Source organism: Aegilops tauschii, chromosome 3 (genome assembly GCF_002575655.3).
Source record: "Aegilops tauschii subsp. strangulata cultivar AL8/78 chromosome 3, Aet v6.0, whole genome shotgun sequence".
Lineage (NCBI taxonomy): Eukaryota > Viridiplantae > Streptophyta > Magnoliopsida > Poales > Poaceae > Aegilops > Aegilops tauschii.
The window spans coordinates 590,930,266-590,954,620 of record NC_053037.3 but is presented as its reverse complement, the minus strand read 5'-3'; the positions used below and the strand labels follow the sequence as shown (position 1 = coordinate 590,954,620).

Here is a 24,355-nt window from a genome sequence, read left to right as displayed (position 1 = left end):
CATAGTGGAGTTCAAATGCACAATCCATCCTTTTCTCACAAAAGGATGAATAGCATAGCTACTAGGTACATAAACAGCCAGAGTTCACAATTAGTACTAGAACCATACATTACACAAGCATAATTCTAAGTTACTAGGTCATTGCACAGCCATCCTTCCCAAAAGGTCTACAATGCCCACTAATTTCAATTCATCTTGTTCAGTTCTACAAGATGGCCTGGATCCCCTTGATCTTCTGCTTCAGCTTCTCCTCTGCCTTCATGAGCTCAGTAATCTTAAACTCTTGCATCTGCTTCTCGTCATTATGGTTTTCCTTGAGCTTGAGCAGATCAGCAACCTGGAACTTCAACTCTAGCTTCTCTTGGGTGAGCTTCTCCTCAAACTTTGTGAACTCTGCATTCTTCAACTCCAAATTCATCCTAGCCTCACTCATCAATTCCTTCTCTTTCATAGTCTTCAACTTCAGGTTTTGGATGACAGTTGCTTGAGCACTTGTTGTTGGAAATATGCCCTAGAGGCAATAATAAAAGGTTATTATTATATTTCTTTGTTCATGATAATCGTCTATTATTCATGCTATAATTGTATTGTCCGGAAATCGTAATACATGTGTGATTACATAGACCACAACGTGTCCCTAGTAAGCCTCTAGTTGACTAGCTCGTTGATCAACAGATAGTCATGGTTTCCTGACTATGGACATTGGATGTCATTGATAACGGGATCACATCATTAGGAGCATGATGTGATGGACAAGACCCAATCCTAAGCATAGCATAAAAGATCGTGTAGTTTCGTTTGCTAGAGCTTTTCCAATGTCAAGTATCTTTTCCTTAGACCATGAGATCGTGCAACTCCCGGATACCGTAGGAGTGCTTTGGGTGTGCCAAACGTCACAACGTAACTGGGTGACTATAAAGGTGCACTACGGGTATCTCCGAAAGTGTCTGTTGGGTTGGCACGGATCGAGACTGGGATTTGTCACTCCGTGTGACGGAGAGGTATCTCTGGGCCCACTCGGTAATGCATCATCATAATGAGCTCAATGTGACTAAGGCGTTAGTCACGGGATCATGCATTGCGGTACGAGTAAAGAGACTTGCCGGTAACGAGATTGAACAAGGTATTGGGATACCGACGATCGAATCTCGGGCAAGTAACATACCGATTGACAAAGGGAATTGCATACGGATTGATTGAATCCTCGACACCGTGGTTCATCCGATGAGATCATCGTGGAACATGTGGGAGCCAACATGAGTATCCAGATCCCGCTGTTGGTTATTGACCGGAGAGGCGTCTCGGTCATGTCTGCATGTCTCCCGAACCCGTAGGGTCTACACACTTAAGGTCCGGTGACGCTAGGGTTGTAGAGATATAAGTATGCGGAAACCCGAAAGTTTCTCGGAGTCCCGGATGAGATCCCGGATGTCACGAGAGGTTCCGGAATGGTCCGGAGGTGAAGAATTATATATAGGAAGTCCAGTTTCGGCCACCGGGAAAGTTTTGGGGGTTACCGGTATTGTACCGGGACCACCGGAAGGGTCCCGGGGGTCCACCGGGTGGGGCCACCTATCCCGGAGGGCCCCGTGGGCTGAAAGTGGAAGGGAACCAGCCCTTAGTGGGCTGGGGCGCCCCCCTTGGGCCTCCCCCCATGCGCCTAGGGTTGGGAACCCTAGGGGGGAAGCTTTCCCCTTGCCTTGGGGGGCAAGGCACCCCTTCCCCCCCTTTGGCCGCCGCCCCCCCTTGGAGATCCCATCTCCCTGGGCCGGCGCCCCCCCCCCAGGGGGCCTATATAAAGGGGGGGAGGGAGGGCAGCAACCTACAGCCTTGGGCGCCTCCCTCCTCCCCTGCAACACCTCTCTCTCTCTCGCAGAAGCTTGGCGAAGCCCTGCCGGAGACCCGCTACATCCACCACCACGCCGTCGTGCTGCTGGATCTCCATCAACCTCTCCTTCCCCCTTGCTGGATCAAGAAGGAGGAGACGTCGCTGCACCGTACGTGTGTTGAATGCGGAGGTGCCGTCCGTTCGGCACTCGGTCATCGGTGATTTGGATCATGGCGAGTACGACTCCGTCATCCATGTTCATTGGAACGCTTCCGCTTGCGATCTACAAGGGTATGTAGATACACTCCTTACCCCTCGTTGCTAGTAGACTCCATAGATGCATCTTGGTGAGCGTAGGAAAATTTTTAAATTATGCTACGATTCCCAACAGTGGCATCATAAGCCAGGTCTATGCGTAGTTACTATGCACGAGTAGAACACAAAGCAGTTGTGGGCGTTGAGTTTGCCAATTCTTCTTGCTGCTACTAGTCTTTTCTTGTTTCGGCGGTATTGTAGGATGAAGCGGCCCGGACCGACCTTACACGTACACTTACGTGAGACAGGTTCCACCGACTGACATGCACTAGTTGCATAAGGTGGCTAGCGGGTGTCTGTCTCTCCTACTTTGGTCGGAACAGATTCGATGAAAAGGGTCCTTATGAAGGGTAAATAGAAATTGGCAAATCACGTTGTGGTCATACGTAGGTAAGAAACGTTCTTGCTAGAAACCTACAAACCACGTAAAACTTGCAACAACAATTAGAGGTCGTCTAACTTGTTTTTGCAGCAAGTGCTATGTGATGTGATATGGCCAGAAGATGTGATGAATGATATATGTGATGTATGAGATTGATCATATTCTTGTAATAGGAATCACGACTTGCATGTCGATGAGTATGACAACCGGCAGGAGCCATAGGAGTTGTCTTTATTATTTTGTATGACCTGCGTGTCATTGAATAACGCCATGTAAATTACTTTACTTTATTGCTAAACGCGTTAGCCATAGAAGTAGAAGTAACCGTTGGCGTGACAACTTCATGAAGACACAATGATGGAGATCATGATGATGGAGATCATGGTGTCATGCCAGTGACGAAGATGATCATGGTGCCCCGAAGATGGAGATCAAAGGAGCATGATGATATTGGCCATATCATGTCACTATTTGATTGCATGTGATGTTTATCATGTTTTTGCATCTTATTTGCTTAGAACGACGGTAGTAAGTAAGATGATCCCTTATAATAATTTCAAGAAAGTGTTCACCCTAACTGTGCACCGTTGCGAAGGTTCGTTGTTTCGAAGCACCACGTGATGATCGGGTGTGATAGATTCTAACGTTCGAATACAACGGGTGTTGACGAGCCTAGCATGTACAAACATGGCCTCGGAACACACGCAATACACTTAGGTTGACTTGACGAGTCTAGCATGTACAGACATGGCCTCGGAACACGGAGGACCGAAAGGTCGAGCATGAGTCGTATAGAAGATACGACCAACATGAAGATGTTCACCGATCTTGACTAGTCCGTCTCACGTGATGATCGGACACGGCCTAGTTAAACTCGGATCATGTTTCACTTAGATGACTAGAGGGATGTCTATCTGAGTGGGAGTTCATTAAATAATTTGATTAGATGAACTCAATTATCATGAACTTAGTCTAAAATCTTTACACTATGTCTTGTAGATCAAATGGCCAACGTTGTCCTCAATTTCAACGCGTTCATAGAGAAAGCCAAGCTGAAAGATGATGGCAGCAACTATACGGACTGGGTCCGGAACCTAAGGCTCATCCTTATAGTAGCCAAGAAAGATTATGTCTTAGAAGCACCGCTAGGTGATGCACCAATCCCACAGAACCAAGACGTTATGAACGCTTGGCAATCACGTGCTGATGATTACTCCCTCGTTCAGTGCGGCATGCTTTACAGCTTAGAGCTGGGTCTCCAAAAGCGTTTTGAGAAACATGGAGCATATGAGATGTTCGAGGAGCTGAAACTGGTTTTTCAAGCTCATGCCCGGGTCGAGAGATATGATGTCTCCAAAAAGTTCTTCAGCTGTAAAGTGGAGGAGAACAGTTCTGTTAGTGAGCACATACTCAGAATGTCTGGGTTGCACAACCGCTTGTCTTAGCTGGGAGTTAATCTCCCGGATGACGCGGTCATTGACAGAATCCTCCAGTCGCTTCCACCAAGCTACAAGAGCTTTGTGATGAACTACAATATGCAGGGGATGGAAAAGACCATTCCCGAGGTATATTCAATGCTGAAATCAGCGGAAGGGGAGATCAGAAAAGAACATCAAGTGTTGATGGTGAATAAAACCACCAAGTTCAAGAAGGGCAAGGGTAAGAAGAACTTCAAGAAGGACGGCAAGGGAGTTGCCGCGCCCGGTAAACCAGTTACTGGGAAGAAGTCAAAGAATGGACCCAAGCCCGGGACTGAGTGCTTTTATTGCAAGGGAAGTGGTCACTGGAAGCGGAACTGCCCCAAATATTTAGCGGACAAGAAGAAGGCCGGCAACACCCAAGGTATATGTGATATACAAGTAATTGATGTGTACCTTACCAGTACTCGTAATAGCTCCTGGGTATTTGATACCGGTGCGGTTGCTCATATTTGTAACTCAAAGCAGGAACTACGGAATAAACGGAGACTGGCAAAGGACGAGGTGACGATGCGCGTCGGGAATGGTTCCAAGGTCGATGTGATCGCCGTCGGCATGCTACCTCTGCATCTACTCACGGGATTAGTTTTAAACCTCAATAATTGTTATTTAGTGCCAGCTTTGAGCATGAACATTGTATCTGGATCTCGTTTAATTCGAGATGGCTACTCATTTAAATCCGAGAATAATGGTTGTTCTATTTATTTGAGAGATATGTTTTATGGTCATGCCCCGCTGGTCAATGGTTTATTTTTGATGAATCTCGAACGTGATGTTACACATGTTCATAGTGTGAATACCAAAATATGTAAAGTTGATAACGATAGTCCCACATACTTGTGGCACTGCCGCCTTGGTCACATTGGTGTCAAGCGCATGAAGAAGCTCCATGCAGATGGACTTTTGGAGTCTCTTGATTACGAATCATTTGACACGTGCGAACCATGCCTCATGGGTAAGATGACCAAGACTCCGTTCTCCGGAACAATGGAGCGAGCAACCAACTTATTGGAAATCATACATACCGATGTGTGTGGTCCAATGAGTGTTGAGGCTCGCGGAGGATATCGTTATGTTCTCACTCTCACTGATGATTTAAGTAGATATGGGTATGTCTACCTGATGAAACACAAGTCTGAAACCTTTGAAAAGTTCAAGGAATTTCAGAGTGAGGTTGAGAATCAATGTGACAGGAGAATAAAATTCCTACGATCAGATCGTGGTGGAGAATATTTAAGTCACGAGTTTGGTGCACACTTAAGGAAATGTGGAATAGTTTCACAACTAACACCGCCTGGAACACCTCAGAGAAATGGTGTGTCCGAACGTCGTAATCGCACTCTATTAGATATGGTGCGATCTATGATGTCTCTTACCGATTTACCGCTCTCATTTTGGGGTTATGCTTTAGAGACTGCCGCATTCACTTTAAATAGGGCTCCGTCGAAATCCGTTGAGACGACACCGTATGAATTATGGTTTGGGAAGAAACCTAAGCTGTCGTTTCTAAAAGTTTGGGGATGCGATGCTTATGTCAAGAAACTTCAACCTGAAAAGCTCGAACCCAAATCGGAAAAATGCGTCTTCATAGGATACCCTAAGGAAACTATTGGGTATACCTTCTACCTCAGATCCGAAGGCAAGATCTTCGTTGCCAAGAATGGGTCCTTTCTGGAGAAGGAGTTTCTCTCGAAAGAATTGAGTGGGAGGAAAGTGGAACTTGATGAGGTGATAGTCACCCCTTCCGAACCGGAAAGTAGCGCAGCACGGGAAAATGTTCCTGTGGTGCCTACACCGACTGGGGAGGAAGTTAATGATGATGATCATGAAGCTTCGGATCAAGTTACTGTACTTCGTAGGTCCACAAGGACACGTTCCGCACCAGAGTGGTACGGCAACCCTGTCCTAGAAATCATGTTGTTAGACAACGGTGAACCTTCGAACTATGAAGAAGCGATGGCGGGCCCGGATTCCGACAAATGGCTAGAAGCCATGAAATCCTAGATAGAATCCATGTATGAAAACAAAGTATGGACTTTGACTGACTTGCCCGATGAGCGGCGAGCCATAGAAAACAAATGGATCTTTAAGAAGAAGACGGACGCGGATGGTAATGTGACCATCTACAAAGCTCGACTTGTCGCTAAGGGTTATCGACAAGTTCAAGGGGTTGACTACGATGAGACTTTCTCACCCGTAGCGAAGCTGAAGTCCGTCCGAATCATGTTAGCAATTGCCGCATACTATGATTATGAGATATGGCAGATGGACGTCAAAACGGCATTCCTTAACGGCTTCCTTAAGGAAGAGTTGTATATGATGCAACCGGAAGGTTTTGTCGATCCTAAGAATGCTAACAAAGTGTGCAAGCTCCAGCGCTCAATCTATGGGCTGGTGCAAGCATCTCGGAGTTGGAACATTCGCTTTGATGAGATGATCAAAGCGTTTGGGTTTACACAGACTTATGGAGAAGCCTGTGTTTACAAGAAAGTGAGTGGGAGCTCCGTAGCATTTCTCATATTATATGTGGATGACATACTATTGATGGGAAATGATATAGAATTCTTGGAAAGTATAAAGGCCTATTTGAATAAGTGTTTTTCAATGAAGGACCTTGGAGAAGCTGCTTATATATTAGGCATCAAGATCTATAGAGATAGATCAAGACGCCTCATTGGTCTTTCATAGAGTACATACCTTGACAAGATATTGAAGAAGTTCAGTATGGATCAGTCCAAGAAGGGGTTCTTGCCTGTATTGCAAGGTGTGCAATTGAGCACGGCTCAATGCCCGACCACGGCAGAAGATATAGAAGAGATGAGTGTCATCCCCTATGCCTTGGCCATAGGGTCTATTATGTATGCCATGCTGTGTACCAGACCTGATGTAAACCTTGCCGTAAGTTTGGTAGGAAGGTACCAAAATAATCCCGGCAAGGAACACTGGACAGCGGTCAAGAATATCCTGAAGTACCTGAAGAGGACTAAGGATATGTTTCTCGTTTATGGAGGTGACGAAGAGCTCGTCGTAAAGGGTTACGTCGACGCTAGCTTCGACACAGATCTGGATGACTCGAAGTCACAGACTGGATACGTGTATATTTTGAATGGAGGAGCAGTAAGCTGGTGCAGTTGCAAGCAAAGCGTCGTGGCGGGATCTACATGTGAAGCAGAGTACATGGCAGCCTCGGAGGCAGCACAGGAAGCAGTCTGGATGAAGGAGTTCATTACCGACCTAGGGGTGATTCCCAATGCGTCGGGACCAATGACTCTCTTCTGTGACAACACTGGAGCTATTGCCCTTGCGAAGGAGCCCAGGTTTCACAGGAAGACCAGGCATATCAAGCGTCGCTTCAACTCCATTCGTGAAAGTGTTCAAAATGGAGACATAGATATTTGTAAAGTACATACGGACCTGAATGTAGCAGATCCGTTGACTAAACCTCTCCCTAGGGCAAAACATGATCAACACCAGGACGCAATGGGTGTTCGATTCATCACAATGTAACTAGATTACTGACTCTAGTGCAAGTGGGAGACTGTTGGAAATATGCCCTAGAGGCAATAATAAATGGTTATTATTATATTTCTTTGTTCATGGTAATTGTCTATTATTCATGCTATAATTGTATTGTCCGGAAATCGTGATACATGTGTGAATACATAGACCACAACCTGTCCCTAGTAAGCCTCTAGTTGACTAGCTCGTTAATCAACAGATAGTCACGGTTTCCTGACTATGGACATTGGATGTCATTGATAACGGGATCACATCATTAGGAGAATGATGTAATGGACAAGACCCAATCCTAAGCATAGCATAAAAGATCGTGTAGTTTCGTTTGCTAGAGCTTTTCCAATGTCAAGTATCTTTTCCTTAGACCATGAGATCGTGCAACTCCCGGATACCGTAGGAGTGCTTTGGGTGTGCCAAACGTCACAACGTAACTGGGTGACTATAAAGGTGCAGTACGGGTATCTCCGAAAGTGTCTGTTGGGTTGGCACGGATCGAGACTGGGATTTGTCACTCCGTGTGACGGAGAGGTATCTCTGGGCCCACTCGATAATGCATCATCATAATGAGCTCAATGTGACTAAGGCGTTAGTCACGGGATCATGCATTGCGGTACGAGTAAAGAGACTTGCCAGTAACGAGATTGAACAAGGTATTGGGATACCGACGATCGAATCTCGGGCAAGTAACATACCGATTGACAAAGGGAATTGCATACGGATTGATTGAATCCTCGACACCGTGGTTCATCCGATGAGATCATCGTGGAACATGTGGGAGCCAACATGGGTATCCAGATCCCGCTTTTGGTTATTGATCGGAGAGGCGTCTCGGTCATGTCTGCATGTCTCCCGAACCCGTAGGGTCTACACACTTAAGGTCCGGTGACGCTAGGGTTGTAGAGATATATGTATGCGGAAACCTGAAAGTTGTTCGGAGTCCCGGATGAGATCCCGGACGTCATGAGAGGTTCCGGAATGGTCCGGAGGTGAAGAATTATATATAGGAAGTCCAGTTTCGGCCACCGGGAAAGTTTCGGGGGTTACCGGTATTGTACCGGGACCACCGGAAGGGTCCCGGGGGTCCACCGGGTGGGGCCACCTATCCCGGAGGGCCCCGTGGGCTGAAAGTGGAAGGGAACCAGCCCTTAGTGGGCTGGGGCGCCCCCCTTGGGCCTCCCCCCATGCGCCTAGGGTTGGGAACCCTGGGGGGAAGCTTTCCCCTTGCCTTGGGGGGGCAAGGCACCCCTTCCCCCCCTTTGGCCGCCGCCCCCCCTTGGAGATCCCATCTCCCTGGGCCGGCGCCCCCCAGGGGGCCTATATAAAGGGGGGGAGGGAGGGCAGCAACCTACAGCCTTGGGCGCCTCCCTCCTCCCCTGCAACACCTCTCTCTCTCTCTCGCAGAAGCTTGGCGAAGCCCTGCCGGAGACCCGCTACATCCACCACCAAGCCGTCGTGCTGCTGGATCTCCATCAACCTCTCCTTCCCCCTTGCTGGATCAAGAAGGAGGAGACGTCGCTGCACCGTACGTGTGTTGAACGCGGAGGTGCCGTCCGTTCGGCACTCGGTCATCGGTGATTTGGATCACGGCGAGTACGACTCCGTCATCCACGTTCATTGGAACGCTTCCGCTCGCGATCTACAAGGGTATGTAGATACACTCCTTACCCCTCGTTGCTAGTAGACTCCATAGATGCATCTTGGTGAGCGTAGGAAATTTTTTAAATTATGCTACGATTCCCAACACTTGTCAGGTTGCATAGGAGTTCATACTTCTGTTGAAGCTTCTCTGTAGCTGCATCTTTCTTTGCCATTTCTGCATTCATACCAGCCACCAATTCAGCTCTGCATTGGTGTTGATATGTGACAGCGGACTGCAGATAACTGAAATCCACAACCCTATCCTGCTGAAAGTCCACAAGTTGATGCACATCTTTCACTAACTTGTCATAGTCTGCATCCAGCTTGTTCTTTTCTTCTGCCAAATGGTGAATAGTTAAAGCACTTTGAAGATTATCATTCACCCTAGCAGACTTGCTCTCTTCAACCATTGACCAAAGCTTCAGCAATGCATTCTCCATTGTTGGGGGCCACTGCTCATCAACCCACTGAACAAACCCACAATTTTGACCTTCCTGGAAAAATAACAAGGGCAAAATTTAGTACAATACAACTACTATGAGTAGTAAGCAACAGTTAGTTCATGGCAGTAGCTAATGTTGGTACTGACCAACACTGAATTTGCACAGCCATGTGCTAAGCAAGAGGAGCACATTGTAAAATAACTTAATGTAATCCTACAATGGGTGATCAGTATATAATTAGCAGAGTAACACTCCATTCAACTTAGCATAATAACCAACTTAGAATTGGCCATTAATATAATGGAATCCTACAATGTGCACTACCACTCTACCAGTGAACTACTTTGTCATATATCACTAACAAATGGAACATAGACATCACTGAATGAAGAGTTATCAAACCAGACTACATTAGCCTAGCTAAATACACTACATTAGCCTGCAGCAACAAACTAGCTAATGACAGTACCTACTGTCAGCAGTAAGCAACAGTTACTTATTAAGAGTAACACATCAGCTAATGGAGGGGCTAATGTGAGTACTAAGCAACACTGCATACAAGTATAAATAAATAGCATGTGCACACAACAGAGCATGCTTGAGCCTATATTTAGCCAAAATGCACTCCACTGAACATAATATTCACCATTCCTACAATGAGCACTACAGTATGGCATATATGACTAACAAAATTACCATACACATAACTGAATCACAATTGGCAAACAAGGCTCTGTCACTTCCAATGGACATATCCTGTGCATAACCAATAAGCCAAGAAAAATACCGGCTCTGCACATGCTAAGAACCTTCTCCCAGTCATTGTTCCTTCAAATGCAACAAGCCTCTCTGATGGCTTCCCATGCTTCTCGCACAACACTATCAGATCTAGCTCAAGACCCTTGTAATCCGGGTCCTCAAGAAAGAAAGGCACCTGCCCAAGCAAAATCCAAGTTAGCATCATGTGCAGAGGATGAGGACAAAGCAAATCAAACGAAATCCTCACACCAAAGACCACCTACACAGAAAAATCCCCAAATTTTCCTAAACCTAACCCTAACCCTAGCTCCAATGGAGTAACTAACCTGGTTGAGCCCATCGGTGGAGGTTTCGGAGTGCATGTACGGGAGGCTTGAGTTGTCGTCGCTGCTCTCGTCTTCCAAAACCATGGCTGCGGCAGCGTCGTGTGGCGGCCGCAGGCGGCGGCGAGGCAGAGAGAAGGAAGAAGAACGCAGAGCAGAGCGGGGGGAATGAGCGGGGTGTGGCTCAACCGCACCAGCCGCACCCTAAACGGTTTGACCCGGGCTCGTCCGAGTCAGCGCGCGGGCACGCGCGCACTGGCCAGCGTGGCGCCTGACGGGCGGGCCCAATCGGTCAGATTCCCTGTCAATACGTGTAAAACGCACTTTTAGCCTCTTTTGCAACGTCTTGCCCCAATCTTGGTACTGACACGTAAAAATTACCAAATTTGGTACCAATCTGCTTCCAATGCCCCAATTGTGGTACTTCTGTGCAATTTACTCATTTTCTTCTTATATGTTGGCACGGCAGCAATGAAACAAGTCAAAGCTATATATACAGTGAACTACTTTTGAATTTGCTTCATACTCGAGCCAGAGTGCCAGACTCATCTGACATGGGTTAGAATAAATGGCGTGCATTGATACATACAGAGGTCAGCGGTTTATCCCTTTTTTCGAGAAAAAAAACGAAATGGGTTAGAAGACGCCTGCAGTATCCTTTTTGATCCGAGTTTATGGCATGAAGTTTCAGGTTGAAGCTCTGATGTAAAAGTAGCAATATGTACTTAGAACATAGACCAGAAATTTTTACTTGCAAATAGTTCAAGCTCTGATGTAAAATTCTTACTGTCTCCAAAAAAAATTTTGTAAATAAATCATGGTAGTTAAGAATGTTGACCATGACATGGAAATGTTATTAATACTACTATCTCGGGAAGAAGAGAGAGACTCTTCAGATTAATGCGTTGGGAATATAAGAAGTCTACATGCAATGCACGCTTAAATTTGATGGTGAATGCACGCTTAAATGACTATACTACTTTCGACCTGGACGCTCCTTCATAAGTACACAGATTAAGACCGAACCACCATTCGGTCCATTCCCTTGATACATTCTGCTACAGCTCTCCAACCTTCGGCACCGCGGTGAGCTTCTTCTGCCAAGCTTCTTCAGGTTTGCAATTTATTTACTCTTCTATAACTGCATGGAGCATCAGTTTTTGTTTTTTAGTTTTATGGTTTTTTTGGTTTCCTTTTATTTCTGCTGATTGTCAGAAACTGGCAGGATATAGAAAGCAGTCTTGTTATACAGTGATAGAATTTCAGAAACTGAATGTTCAATGGTGTTTAACCATCAGTGATTTCAGAAAATTATTTCACGCATCCGAAAATTATGGTTGGCACAGTTTCTTGTGCCAAGTTGCTCTCTCTGTTTACAATTTAGTCATTTCTTTTCTTCTACCCTACCTGCATACAGCAGCACTATTTGTTTTTTTATCTTATCGGTTGTTTTCCTTTCTTTTTTATTTCGGCTGAATTTCAGAATTGATATAAGATCAGTCATGTCGTAAAATGATAGGAATTTCAGAAACTGATTGTTCTATGGTTATTAATCAGTGTTTTATTTCCCATGAGCACAGGAAACCTTCTTGTATTCCCAAGGCATTAATGGCTTTTGAGTTCTTCACGATCTTGCTCTCAAATTCGTTGAAGAAACTGGTACCGAAATACATCCTACACGCACAATCTAATCTATTTCTATGCATTGATCTTCGATCTGTTTGGCCGCTTGAACACTTGCTTTCAACCACTGCTTAATCTTCGTCGCAGAGGCTGCCAGGCAAGTTCGCCAGGGTGTTCGACGGCCATGAGCCCTTTGAAGTGAAGTTGCGGGAGGCCGGGCGCCGGCATCACTTGTGGGACGTGGAAGTTGTGTTCGACGCCGAGGGCCACATTTACCTGGGGCGCGGCTGGGAGCAGTTCGCCGGCGCTCATGATCTGCGGCTCGGGCACTTCCTGGTCTTAAGCTATGGCGGCTGCCACGCCCACGCCATGCTCACCGTGAAGGTGTTTGACGGGAGCATGTGCCGCAGGGACTACCAGAACGACAATGATGCTAGTATGCGGCTCTTCTTGCTCTTCTTTGTCTTCCTCTCAATACGGCGGTTGTAGCTTCTAAGAATAAGTTAAAGAAGACTTCATTGCATTTCTCCAGGCAGTGGGAGCAGCGGCGACAGTGGCAACACGTTGGTAACCATCTTCTGCCATGTTCCACTCTTTGCTTGAAATTTAGTCATGCGTCTTCTCTTCTTCAATACTGTAGTGTCGATTTGTTCTCTTTCTATGCCATATTCATGACAGTTCTTTTTCCTCTATGGACAGAGTACCCCACTTTAGTTTGACATGAATCTTCTTGCCCCCCTTTCTTTGCATTCTTTATTATATGCCATTTCCAATTACTTCAATTATTTTCAAATACTTTGCCTAGTTTCTCACCATGTACATGGTTCGACTTCTGGGACAGCAGGGAGCGGAGGGGGAAGGGGAAGTGCCACCGCAGACAGAGGCAGAGGAAGGCGACGGGGAGCAGGTACCCCCAGTTCTCTAAAGTCTTACCTCTAGCAAGTTGTGCACTGTCCAATTTATTCTGCTGCCCAAATCAAGGATGCATTGTTTATAAGTGTATATATGCGGTCAAAATCAAGCTCTGATGCATAGCGTAGATATTAGATGCTGGAATTATATAGATTTTTTTACAAACACCTAATGAATGTATTAGGAATCGTATAGCAGTGCATATGTAGATGCCTGAAGTATCAACTTTGCATATATCCAGGGGGCACATAATTGCCAGTTGCATAACTGTCACTTGCAGACATCCAACATACATGCTTTGAGTAACTGCATAATTTTCATTTACTCTCTCCGTTTCAAATTAATTGAATTTCTAGGTTGGTTGTTAGTCAAATTTTCTTAAGTTTGACAAAGTCTATTGGAAAATGGCCTAAGATCGACTTACAAACAAAATTGGGGCATATGATCAAATCCCACCAAAAGGTCTTAGGCCATCATTTGGACCGCTAACGGCATGATCTCTGCTTTTGCATTTCGAAGAGGGCATCATACTGATCTTGAATAATTTCAGGGTATCAAATTAGTTATGCAAACACCTTTGAAAAATTTCACCTGATATAATATATGATTGGTTTTACAGGGCGTATCCAAGATGAGTAATCCATGTGATTCAGATGGAAGCCAGAAAGGAAGATCTTATTCTTCTGAGAAATTGTCAGGTTAAGTTGTGTACTCAGATTATTCAGTTACCCTCCAGCACATGTTTTCTTACTGTTGAAACATTTTTACAGCAGAAGACAGTCTATTTGTAGACAATTCTGTAGCGTCAGCTAATCTACAGACGCTTTCCTGTAACTATGTCTTATCAACACAGTGCTATCTTACAAAAGCACAGAAGGTGAAAATAGATGCGCTTATGGAAAAAATTCAACCTAAATTCACAGTGCTAGTTGTACAGATGAAGAAGTCAAACGTGAAACAGCATGCTACTCTGGTACGTAAGTTTTGCCATCTGCATTTTGTATGAAAAACGCTCACCGTCTGTACCTACACACATTATCTTGTTATGATACTATTTAAGTCAGTCAGTGTTCTGGTTCTAACTCAAAACTCTGAACGATATGCAACGAAATCCATATGCATTACTAAATCAACATTATCAATGCCTTTGTGACAGTCATAGCTTCTTAACTCTTTACTACTTCAGGTACCAGATTTAACAAGCATAATCACTATCACATTTTGTCCTTTTTTCAATTAGATAATACATAAGGATTATGCACTCAAGCACTTTCCATGTGAAGATACAACTGTCATACTCCAGCTGCCTGGGAAGAACAAGGATTGGAAATGCACATTCCGCATCAGGCCATCCGGCACATCTGATGCAGGTCGACGCAACCTCTTTTTGTACAACTTTGCCTATGACAATCATATTAGAGAGGGTGATATCTGCCTCTTTCAACCAATCACAAATGTGAAGCAGAGAACGTTCATAGTGACAGTCCATGTCCTTCACAAAGTGAGCATTGATCATTACGCTGGTGGAAGAACTGACATTGGCTCAAATCACGGAAGGAAAAGGGCTAAGATGGGCGCCGTTAAGGACAAACCACGCACCGATGGTAAGTCAGCACGACACTAAGCTGTTCCCACTGCTATGATGCACGTGACACACTTGGCTTCATATTATATATATCTGATTCATATGAAAACTTTTCTAGGCGAAGAGCATAAAATCTCTGAGGATTCCGAGGGAGCTTCTGAGGGTCTCTTCATGCTGTCAAACGGAGTCTGTCTAACACCAGCACAGCGGATGAAATTGTTAAAGATAGTTAAGAAGATTAAGTTCAAACCACCCTTTTATGTTGCTATCATGAGCAAGAGCACTGTCTGTCAGCGTGGCAGCCAAAACAATCCCATGCTAGTAAGTTCAAGGAAAACATTTTCTTTTGCTTTCTATCAGTTCCTGGATTGCATCCGTATCCTTTGATAAAATGATAAGATAAATAGCAAACAAATCTCCCACGTATGTCTGCATCTGTGTCATTCTAACATTTGCCCATGCGTTATGTATACAAACAGCGCTTTGGCTCGCAGTACGCAACCAGGTATCTTGTTGAGAAGTTTGCTGGTGGCCATCCTTGTGGGAAACATAGAGGAGTCGAGTTGGTGCTTCTGCGGGAGGGCAAGAGCAGGTCATGGCCTACCAAGCTGCGGCATAGCTTGCGAGGCTCGAGGGTTCTCAAAGGATGGCCATCTTTCGCCCGCGACAACCAGCTGCGGGAGGGGGACCTCTGCCTCTTCAAGCTGCTGAAGAGCGAGGAGCTGCTGACGATGATGGTCTACATCGTCCGCCGCTAGAAATGTTATCCTGAAGCATGTCTTGCATGCTGCTACTACGATGATCTTGAACTCTGGGTCAGTCTGGGAGTGGAACACTGTGTGGCTCGTCTCCAAATGAGGGAGTCGTTGAGCATGAAACGCTTAATTCGGTGAGAACTTTGTTATATTTGGATGGGTCAAGTTTGAACAACCTGATGTGTTGCGAACTTGCTCTTGTTTGAGGGTACTGTTTTTGCATGTGGGTTCTCTGCAGCACACTAGAGTGGACTTACAGAATTTGAGGCAGTGCATACTGATTGTTCGAACTGTTCCGCAACTCCTGCTGGCGATAATGGGATTTGATCCAAACATACTAGCTAATCTGCAATGGCACCCAGACCCAGTAGCCAGAGTATGTGATTAGAAATTACACACTGACTCTATTACATTAGTATTATCTAGTAGTACTACTGTCAGTGTTTTAGTTGATAATGGGATTTTGTTAACATGTGAGAATATGAGAAGCTATAATGTTTTTCTCTGTTATGTGAGAATCCACATTGATTTCATGTTCAGTTAGTCAGTTGGACGCTGGATTATAGCTGTTGGTAATGTCTTGGTTGTGTTACCGTATTGCACCTTGAGAATGTCTTTGGTTTCCATCTATTGTTAGCACTTTGTCCACAGTGATTTTTACTAACTTAATGGGTATAAACTTCTGAAAGTGGTTCTTACTATGCTGCTTTCTGGTTACTACACGTAGTATTCAGAATTTGGAATTCGCATGACCTGATCAATGGATACATCCGTTTTAATTTATTCAGTACTCATGGCACCAATGAAACATGTCAAAGCTATACAATGAACTAATTTTGAAATTGCTTAATATGGACCTAAAGCTACACACATCTTCTGAATGGGTTAGAATAAATGAATAAATGGTTTGCATTGATTTATGCAGAGGACAGCGGTTTAATCTCCTTTTCAGAAAAGGAAAATCCAACATAGGTTATAAGACACAATATCCTTTGAATCTGAGTATATGGCATGGCATTTTCCGGTTCAAGCTCTGATGTGAAAGTAGCACCATTATCAAGAAAATAGGCATTCCTCATTGGTTCTATTACAATATTAGCTAGTAATTGTCACAATTTTAATCGGTAATAAGATTGGGTTAACCTGTCCGAATATGAGAAACTATAATATCTTCCCCTGTTGTAATTGAGCCTCTTGTTTTCTTTGACCTGTTTGAGCATCTATGTTGATATATGTCGTATGTTCTTTTCAGCATATCAATGTTCAGTTAATCAGTTGGACGCCGGATTATAGCCATTGGTGAAGTCTTGGCTTTGTTACCCCTATTTTATCATGAGAATCTCTTCAGTTTCCCATCTATTGTTAGTACTTTGCCCACAGTGATTTTTATTAGCCTAACGGGCTATGAACTTCTGAAATTGGTTCTCACCATGCTGCTCTCCGGTTAATACAGGTAGTACTATTCAGAATTTATAATTCAGATGAACTCATCAATGGATGCACCATTTTGTGCATACTGTGCACATCCGCTTTAATTTATTCAGTTCGTACGGCAGCAATGAAACATGTCAAAGCTATGTAGAATGAAATAATTTTGAAATTGCTTATAATATGGGCCTAAAGCTAGACAATCATCTGAATGAGTTGGAATAAATGAATAACCGGTGGAGGCCAGCGGTATAATCTCCTTTTTGGGAAAGAAAATCTGACATGGGTTAGAACTTAGAAGACACCTGCAATATCCATTCGATCTGAGTATATGGCATTAAGTTTTCAGGTTCAAGAAATAGGCAAGAAATATATTTTCTGCAAATTTACCACGCGTGAGCAAACTACTTTTGAGTTTTGAGAAAGCAGCTATAGGGAAACTGATTGAAAGTTTGGAACAGAGATGGGCACCTTGCTAATCCATGTTCCAGGGAAACTGAAAACAGCGTAGTTGTGAATAAAACAACCTGCGCATCAATATATGTGGCAGAGTGATTTGTGTCCACTCATCCGTTTACCCATACATGAGTGCTTCTCTAAAACAATCTAAATGTGCAGACTCACGGAAAAAAAAACTTGCCCTTAATCGGGTTCCATAGATACAGCACAACCAAATACAGCAGCGCGGTACTGTTACATACAAATACACGGTTGCTACACTAGACAACAATATTCGGCTATTGCATACACGGTTACTGAGCCCTCGCCCAACAGGAAAATTTTCAAGTTGATCCACAGAAAACATCCAAACCGAAGGTGGAAAGCCTCGCCCAGGCAGAGATACAACTTTTCAGGTTGCTGCACATGTTTGAGCATTTGGATTCCTTCCTTGGTTTCAGAAGCTGTACTTCTATGTCCTGTTTGCCGGCATATACTGCAGAAGCGTCAGCTTCCGCATTGCTGCCTTAATGAGCTCTATTGCTGCCTTGTATGATGTTGTGTTTGGGTCCCCAAGCATTACAACCTCCATAACGTGTGTGTACAAATTCGAATGGCGAAATTTGATAGAGTTAAGCAAAATCTGGTCCTTCTGCAGGTTTGCCAAATGATCTGGCAGCACATCTATTGCATCCTTGCTTCATCTTTTTAGAATGTGCTTCTTTGTTATCTTGGTGAAGCCCAGGAAATCGAGGTCCTAGCAGCACAGGTAATTGTCAGTTATTCATAATGTGTCATCTTATGACAAAAAAACGCAGCTGATTCTGCAGGCATATTACATTACCAGCATGGCAGTGGCAGTAGAGCACACAAGCATGCTCGAAATTACCACTCGCATGTAATCTCTGCTCCATTTTCAAATACCTCCACTCCATAGACAACTTTGCACCATTTGTCATGCTTCCCTGGGTAGTACCAGTGTGCCAAGTATAATTCGAAATATAACCATGAAGTGAAGTTCATCAAGCTATAATCTAATTGTTTCAGCAGGTGGCATGGTGTTACCTATAATCTAATTCTGACTTCTGAGTTTGCCTCACCAAGCAGCCACAGACAATTTCCTGCATACACTTGGTTCGATCGACGTTCAGCCGGCTCTTCACATACCTCACACAAAAGCGAATTTCCTACAAGTACAGGTTGTAATAACCATATGCTTCTCCTAGTGAGTCGAAGGAACTACCAACTATCAGAACAAGTACTATATCTGTTGTTTCTTCAGCAAATTCCCTGAAGTTCTTCCGCACACCCTGTCGTCGCACCGCGGCCGCTCCAGGGGTGCTCTGCGGTATCCTGCAACATCCAATTACAAATTCAGCAACCACACTATGGACAGACTTGCCACAGCACTAAAAGGCCAACACACAATAATTAGACGACTGAGTAGCAGCTAAATCGTTGAACGTCTTTTGTCCAGCCAGGCGTTTGTGGATCATCTCTCAGCACCAACTGACCCGAGTCCGCCGCAAAGGCAGTCTCGCAAGTACCATTGTCGTTCAGGTCCATAGGCCTCACGGCTACCGCGGCGCTCACATCCCTGTCATCGGTGCAACCACCGGCTTAATCCGACAGATCCACCGGAAGCCTCCTTGTCAACAAGTTCGTCCCCCACACTCAAAGTCAGCAGTGCAAATCTGCGCAAGAATCAGAAGCACATCTAACATCCAAACTAGAAGATAGTCAGATCCAAATCAAGCTCTCAAGGGTCAAGGCCAAGAAACTTACCTATGGACTAGATCTGAAAGGAACTCGAATTCATCTGTCTTCTCCAAAATCGCTTAATAGCAGTGCTCTACCGCCGCCGCGGAAAGGTATTCGAGGTTAATTACGCGCTCTGCTCTCCGCCTCGAACTCATGGCCCCACTTCAAAACTTTTCCCCACAGCTGCGAGCGATTACTCGCCGTGAAAGTAGACGGTCCCGGGGCGACCGCACAACCTTGTACCACTAGCACACCTCCGTTAACCCATGCCCCGCCCAGCCGCCGTCAGTTGTCTCTACAGCTCATACTGGGTTCGAAATTCCCTTCAGGCTGCCGGTATTGTCAGTCGCACACATCCCACGACCTGTACTGCCCGTTCAGATAACAGGAAAGCCCGTGTGCTCTATCGCCGTTCTCGGTGAGCATGACATTAATCTACTCCCTGTTCCTAGTCTTTGTAGAGATTTCTCTACGAACCACATACGGATGTATGTAGATGCATTTTAGATTATAGATTCACTCATTTTGTTCCGTACGTAGTTCATAGTAGAATCTCTACAAAGACTTATACTCCCTCCGTCCCAAAATTCTTGTCTTAGATTGTCTAGATACATAATACTAAAACGTGACTTGATACATCCGTATTTAGACAAATCTAAGACAAGAATTTTGAAACGGAGGGAGTACTCGATAATAGTACCACTCAGATTTATGTCTTGGAAATATGAGAAGACTGCATACAGCTCCCTTCATAAATGACTTTTGACCTGTGTGTGCCCTTGCAGTGCCTGGATGCCCCCCTTCATAAGTAAGCCTAGACTAGTAGTATTCCCTAGTACAGCGCAGGAGCCTTCAGCACAACGGTAAGCTTCTTCTTTCAAGTTGCCCTCTTTCTGTGCTCCACGAAAAAACCGCTTCGCTCCACGAGAAAAGCGATTGTGGAGGCGATCGCATCTGAGGCCAACTCCACCGGCCGCCGCCGGTCCCTGCCTCTTCCGTTTGGCCACTCCGGCCACGCGAGGAGGTGGGGACCACGGCGCTTCGACGCCGGCCTGTAGTTAGGGTTTGTCTAGTGTCTCCTTAGGGCGCCTTTGGGGTGGTGGGAGCGACGCCCGGGCAAATAAATCTACCTCAACTCCACTCCCACACCGGCGGCGACCTTCACGGCGGCGTTTCGGAGTTGATGGCAACGTATGTTGTTCGGTCCTGTAGACCGGCAGCTTGGTCTTCTCGTCGTTCTTCAGATCTGGCGATGAATAAAAGTATCTCAGTTTCTTCCCCGATGCGGTGTTCTACACTGTGGTCTGTGAGGGATCTGGACGGAAGTGTGTCCAAGCGGGGATGGTGTGGTGGCGGCATCTTCCCTGTGGTGGACTTGTGTTCTGGGGCTTCGTCGTTGCGACGACGTTTTCTCCAATGTCGGAGTGGAGCCTGGGAGGTTGTCCAGGAGTACGCGCAGACTGCCGTTTGCACATGTCACAGCTGGAAGATGGTGTATCCTGTGCTGGGTTTGTGGTTGGAGGCTGACAGTTCTGGTTTCTTCCTCCGACGTTGTAGTCGTGCGGGGGTGTCAGTTCTGGAGCTTGATGGCGTGTCCGGGGACATGTTGCCCCGGTCTGATTCGTTCAACGGCAATGGTTTTGCTTCTGGCAAACGACTTTGGAGGTCCGTAAAGCTGCTGATCAGCGATGGAGCCACATCGAGCTCGGGTATAGAGGTGATCTGTCTTCCGTCCCTTTGGTGGTCGCTTTGGTGGTGTCGAAGGAGGGAGATAGGCGCTGGTTTTTTGCATAGGTTTATCCTATCTTTTCAGGTCTGTAAGGTCGGTGTGTACGTGCCTTGTAACTTGATTTCATCTTATAAATGAGACACGTATTATCATGCAAAAAAAAGTTGCCCTCTTTCTTTGCAATTTAGTCAGGTCTTTTCGTCTTCTACACCTCAATGGAGCAGCTGTATTCTGCTTTCCTTTTTGTTTCTGCTCATGGTCAGAACCTGGTAGGAATCTTGTTATACAATCTAGGAATTTCAGAAGCTGATTGTTCTATGGTTGTTAACCATCAGTAATTTTTTTCCTTTTAAAGAGATATCAGTTATTGATTTCGATCTGCATTTGTCTCCTAGTAGCCTCACAAATGGAGCATAGTGATCACTAGATCCACTCAGAAAATTATTGCATGCATCAGAAAGATCTCTTTGTTTACAATTTAGTCACGTCTGTTCTACTTCCACACGTTCATAGAGCAGCAGTATTTTTTTCCTTTGTTATTCGGCCTGTGCCAAGAGGTTCTGGGTTTGAACCAGCCTCTCTGCATTGCACTTTACAGGGGTAAGAGTAGGTTCCTATAATCCCTCCCCAGATCCCACCTTGTGTGGGAGCTTCTATGCACAGGGTCTGTCCTTTTGTTATTCGGCTTCCCTTGTATTTGTGCTAAATTTCGAAAACTGATAGGAATGTAGTATAAAACAGTCATGTTGTACACTCATAGGAATTTCAGAAACTGATTGTTCTATGGTTGTTAACCATCAGTCTTTTAGTTCCTTTCTAAGTCATATCTGTGATTTATTTAGATCTACACATGCAACATCAGAAACGAATCGTAGTGATCAATAGACCCAGTCAGAAAATTATTGCATGCATCAGTGCTTCTTCTGCCAAGTTGACCTCTTGTTTGCAGTATAATCATGTCTTTTCTTATACTAGCACACCTTCGTAGAACATCAGTATTTCTAATTTTATTTTCTTGTTCTTTTGCTTTCTTTTTACACAAGAATCAAAACAGATTCTAAGGCCAGCATTAGTTACGTAGTGTTCACAGCATTTTTTTGCTTCTGTTATATTTTTAAACAAAGAAAGACTCTCCTTACCCTCAAAAGAGTTTAGGGCATAGTTATCAATCTTAACTGATTTTAGGGTAGTACTAGTTACGCAAACTGAAATTTGAATAGTACCGTAGTTTTAAATAGCGGCACCCTGCTCAAATAGCTATAGCGGTGCTATAGCCCACCATTTTGCAACTTTGTCGGACAATTGTACATGAATACCATTTAGCGGCACCCTGCTCAAACCACTATAGCCGACTATTTAAAACTTTGCATTGTATGTGATTCATATTACAGGATCCAAGATGAGCAACCCTTGCGAATCCTGTGAGAGGGAGATAAGGTTCATCAGAAAAATAAACGGAAATTTTATGCATAGCTTGGTAAGCCTTTTCTAACTTCCCTACTTCAGTGGTTGCCTGCTGTTTTTAGAGTTTTTTCGTTGCATTGAAACAATTGCTGCTTGTTACAGGTCATGCCTGAGTGGTTTGTGAATCAGTTTGGAGGGAAGATCTCGAGATCCATCAAACTACAAACCCCCAATGGTAACATATATCATGTTGCAGTTACTGAGAATATGAATCGAACAATGCTGAAATCTGGTTGGGCATCATTTGTTGATGCCAATCAAATAGAAGAAAATTATACCTTGATGTTTCGGTACCTTGGAAACGCCCTCTTTGAGGTTATAATATTTGATTCCAATGGTAAGGAGAAAGTCTTATGCTGTGCCGGGATGAAAGCAGCCTCTGATGTTAATGAACCAAGCAGTCGCCATGTTGATAATTCGAGCAGTTCTCATGATGGTACTACTCAGTCATCAGCAGATGAATGTTCAGATTCAGATGGAAGCCAGAAGGAAAGCTCGTACTGTTACAGAAAATCAGCAAAGATGCCTGCAATGTCTAATTCTTCTGAGGAAATCTCAGGTTAAGTAGTGTCCTCAGATTATTCAGTTACTCTCCACCACATGTTCTCTTACAGTTGGATTTTCCTTACAGCAGAAGACAATTCTTTGGAGTCAGATCGACAAAAGCTTTCAAAATATTATGTCTTGTCAGGGCAGTGCTATCTTACAGAAGCACAGGAGGTAAAAATGCTTGCACTTGTAAAGAAAATTCGACCTGAAATCCCGGTGCTTGTTGTCCAGATGAAGAAGAGCAATGTAAACAATAGTCGTACTCTGGTACGTAAGCTTTACCATCACATTTTGTGTAAACTGCTCACTTTCTGTCGCCATGTACAGTTTGTTTTCTATTTAGGAAAGTCCATGGTCTTACTCTAACGATGTTTGCACAAAATGCATATATGCACACAGTTAAAACCATGGATATACACGAAGTTCATAACTAATTCAGTATTATTGTTGCCTTATCAGTTGAAACCATGCGTATTGGAACAATTTAGACTTTTTGGTAGTCCTAATGTCTTATCTATTTAGTACTTGGGCTATGAGATAAAACAGCTCAACAGTATCACTATCACTTTTTATAACTTTTTCTAATAGGCAATATGTAAGGATTACGCACTCGAGCACTTGCCATGCGGAGAAACAGTTATCATACTCCAGCTGCCTATGAAAAACAAGGTTTGGAAGTGCAAACTCTATAACAGGCCATCTAGAACGTCTGACGCTGGTCGGCGCAACCTTTATTTGGGGAACTTTGTCCGTGACAATCCTGTCAGAGAAGGCGATATCTGCCTCTTTCAACCAATGACAAATGTTAAGCAGAAAAGATTCACAATGACTGTCCATCTCCTTAGCAAAACGAGCGTTAATCATTCCCCTGGTGCAAGAAATGGCATTGGCTCAAATCATGGAAGGACAAGCACAAAAAAGGCAGGTGATGTGGAGGAACCACCTACCGATGGTATGGCAGCTTGACACTATGTCTTTCCACAGCTAGGATGCATGTGTCACATTTCATTTCGCATTATAGTTCTCTGATTCATGTGACAACTTGTCCAGGTGAAGAGTACTCTTCGGAACATGAGGAGCATGAAGTCTCTGATGATTCTGAGGGAGGTTCTGAACCTCCCTTCATGCTGGCAGACAAAGCTTGCCTAACATGGGCACAAGAGAAGAAAGTGTTGGAGAAAGTCGAGGAAATCGAGTCAGAACTGCCCTTGTATGTTGCTATCATGCGCAAGTCCAATGTCTGTCGGGATGTCTGTCGGGGTGGTTCCTATAACACTCCCACCCTAGTAAGTTCATGGATAACATTTTCTGTCGCTGCCTATCAGTACTGTACAGATGGGAACAAATCTCCATGTATCTCTATATTTGTGACATTCTAACTTTTGCCCTGCCTTATCTGTATAAACAGCGCTTTGGCTCGCAATACTCA

The 24,355-nt window shown here is 44.6% G+C and overlaps 2 protein-coding genes and 1 long non-coding RNA gene across 6 annotated transcripts; 2 read left to right on the top strand and 1 right to left on the bottom strand.

Annotated features, from left to right (window-relative positions):
* Positions 1 to 12,290: 12,290 nt before the first annotated feature.
* On the top strand, positions 12,291 to 13,920 carry LOC109784520 (B3 domain-containing protein Os03g0212300-like). Its single transcript, XM_045234375.1, has 5 exons — positions 12,291 to 12,341; positions 12,453 to 12,741; positions 12,838 to 12,872; positions 13,111 to 13,212; positions 13,837 to 13,920. Exons 1-5 carry the CDS (start codon positions 12,291 to 12,293, stop codon positions 13,918 to 13,920), a joined length of 561 nt encoding a protein of 186 aa, XP_045090310.1.
* Positions 13,921 to 14,485: 565 nt separating this feature from the next.
* LOC123497751 (B3 domain-containing protein Os03g0620400-like) lies at positions 14,486 to 15,763 on the top strand. Its single transcript, XM_045234468.2, has 3 exons — positions 14,486 to 14,821; positions 14,921 to 15,123; positions 15,282 to 15,763. Exons 1-3 carry the CDS (start codon positions 14,788 to 14,790, stop codon positions 15,558 to 15,560), a joined length of 516 nt encoding a protein of 171 aa, XP_045090403.1. The 5' UTR covers positions 14,486 to 14,787; the 3' UTR covers positions 15,561 to 15,763.
* Positions 15,764 to 17,503: 1,740 nt separating this feature from the next.
* On the bottom strand, positions 17,504 to 19,479 carry LOC109784505 (uncharacterized). Of its 4 annotated transcripts, none has more exons than XR_005752776.3 (5): positions 19,209 to 19,479; positions 18,686 to 19,117; positions 18,489 to 18,610; positions 18,268 to 18,388; positions 17,504 to 18,180 (listed from the first exon to the last, which is right to left on the bottom strand). It is a non-coding gene; the product is annotated as an uncharacterized lncRNA (long non-coding RNA). The 4 variants fall into 4 exon arrangements; XR_006671166.2 differs by having other exon boundaries at positions 18,489 to 18,776; positions 18,850 to 19,117; XR_005752777.3 differs by having other exon boundaries at positions 18,263 to 18,388; positions 18,489 to 19,117.
* Between the last annotated feature and the right edge of the window lie 4,876 nt (positions 19,480 to 24,355).

Bases quoted from the DNA above. Each gene is read 5' to 3' on its own strand.
- LOC109784520 (XM_045234375.1), top strand. From the start codon at position 12,291: ATGGCTTTTGAGTTCTTCACGATCTTGCTCTCAAATTCGTTGAAGAAA. The intron at 12,342-12,452 runs GTACCGAAATAC...TCTTCGTCGCAG, and splicing joins CAAATTCGTTGAAGAAACTG to AGGCTGCCAGGCAAGTTCGC. The intron at 13,213-13,836 runs GTACCCCCAGTT...TTGGTTTTACAG, and splicing joins AGGAAGGCGACGGGGAGCAG to GGCGTATCCAAGATGAGTAA.
- LOC123497751 (XM_045234468.2), top strand. From the start codon at position 14,788: ATGGGCGCCGTTAAGGACAAACCACGCACCGATG. The intron at 14,822-14,920 runs GTAAGTCAGCAC...AAACTTTTCTAG, and splicing joins GGACAAACCACGCACCGATG to GCGAAGAGCATAAAATCTCT. The intron at 15,124-15,281 runs GTAAGTTCAAGG...GTATACAAACAG, and splicing joins GCCAAAACAATCCCATGCTA to CGCTTTGGCTCGCAGTACGC.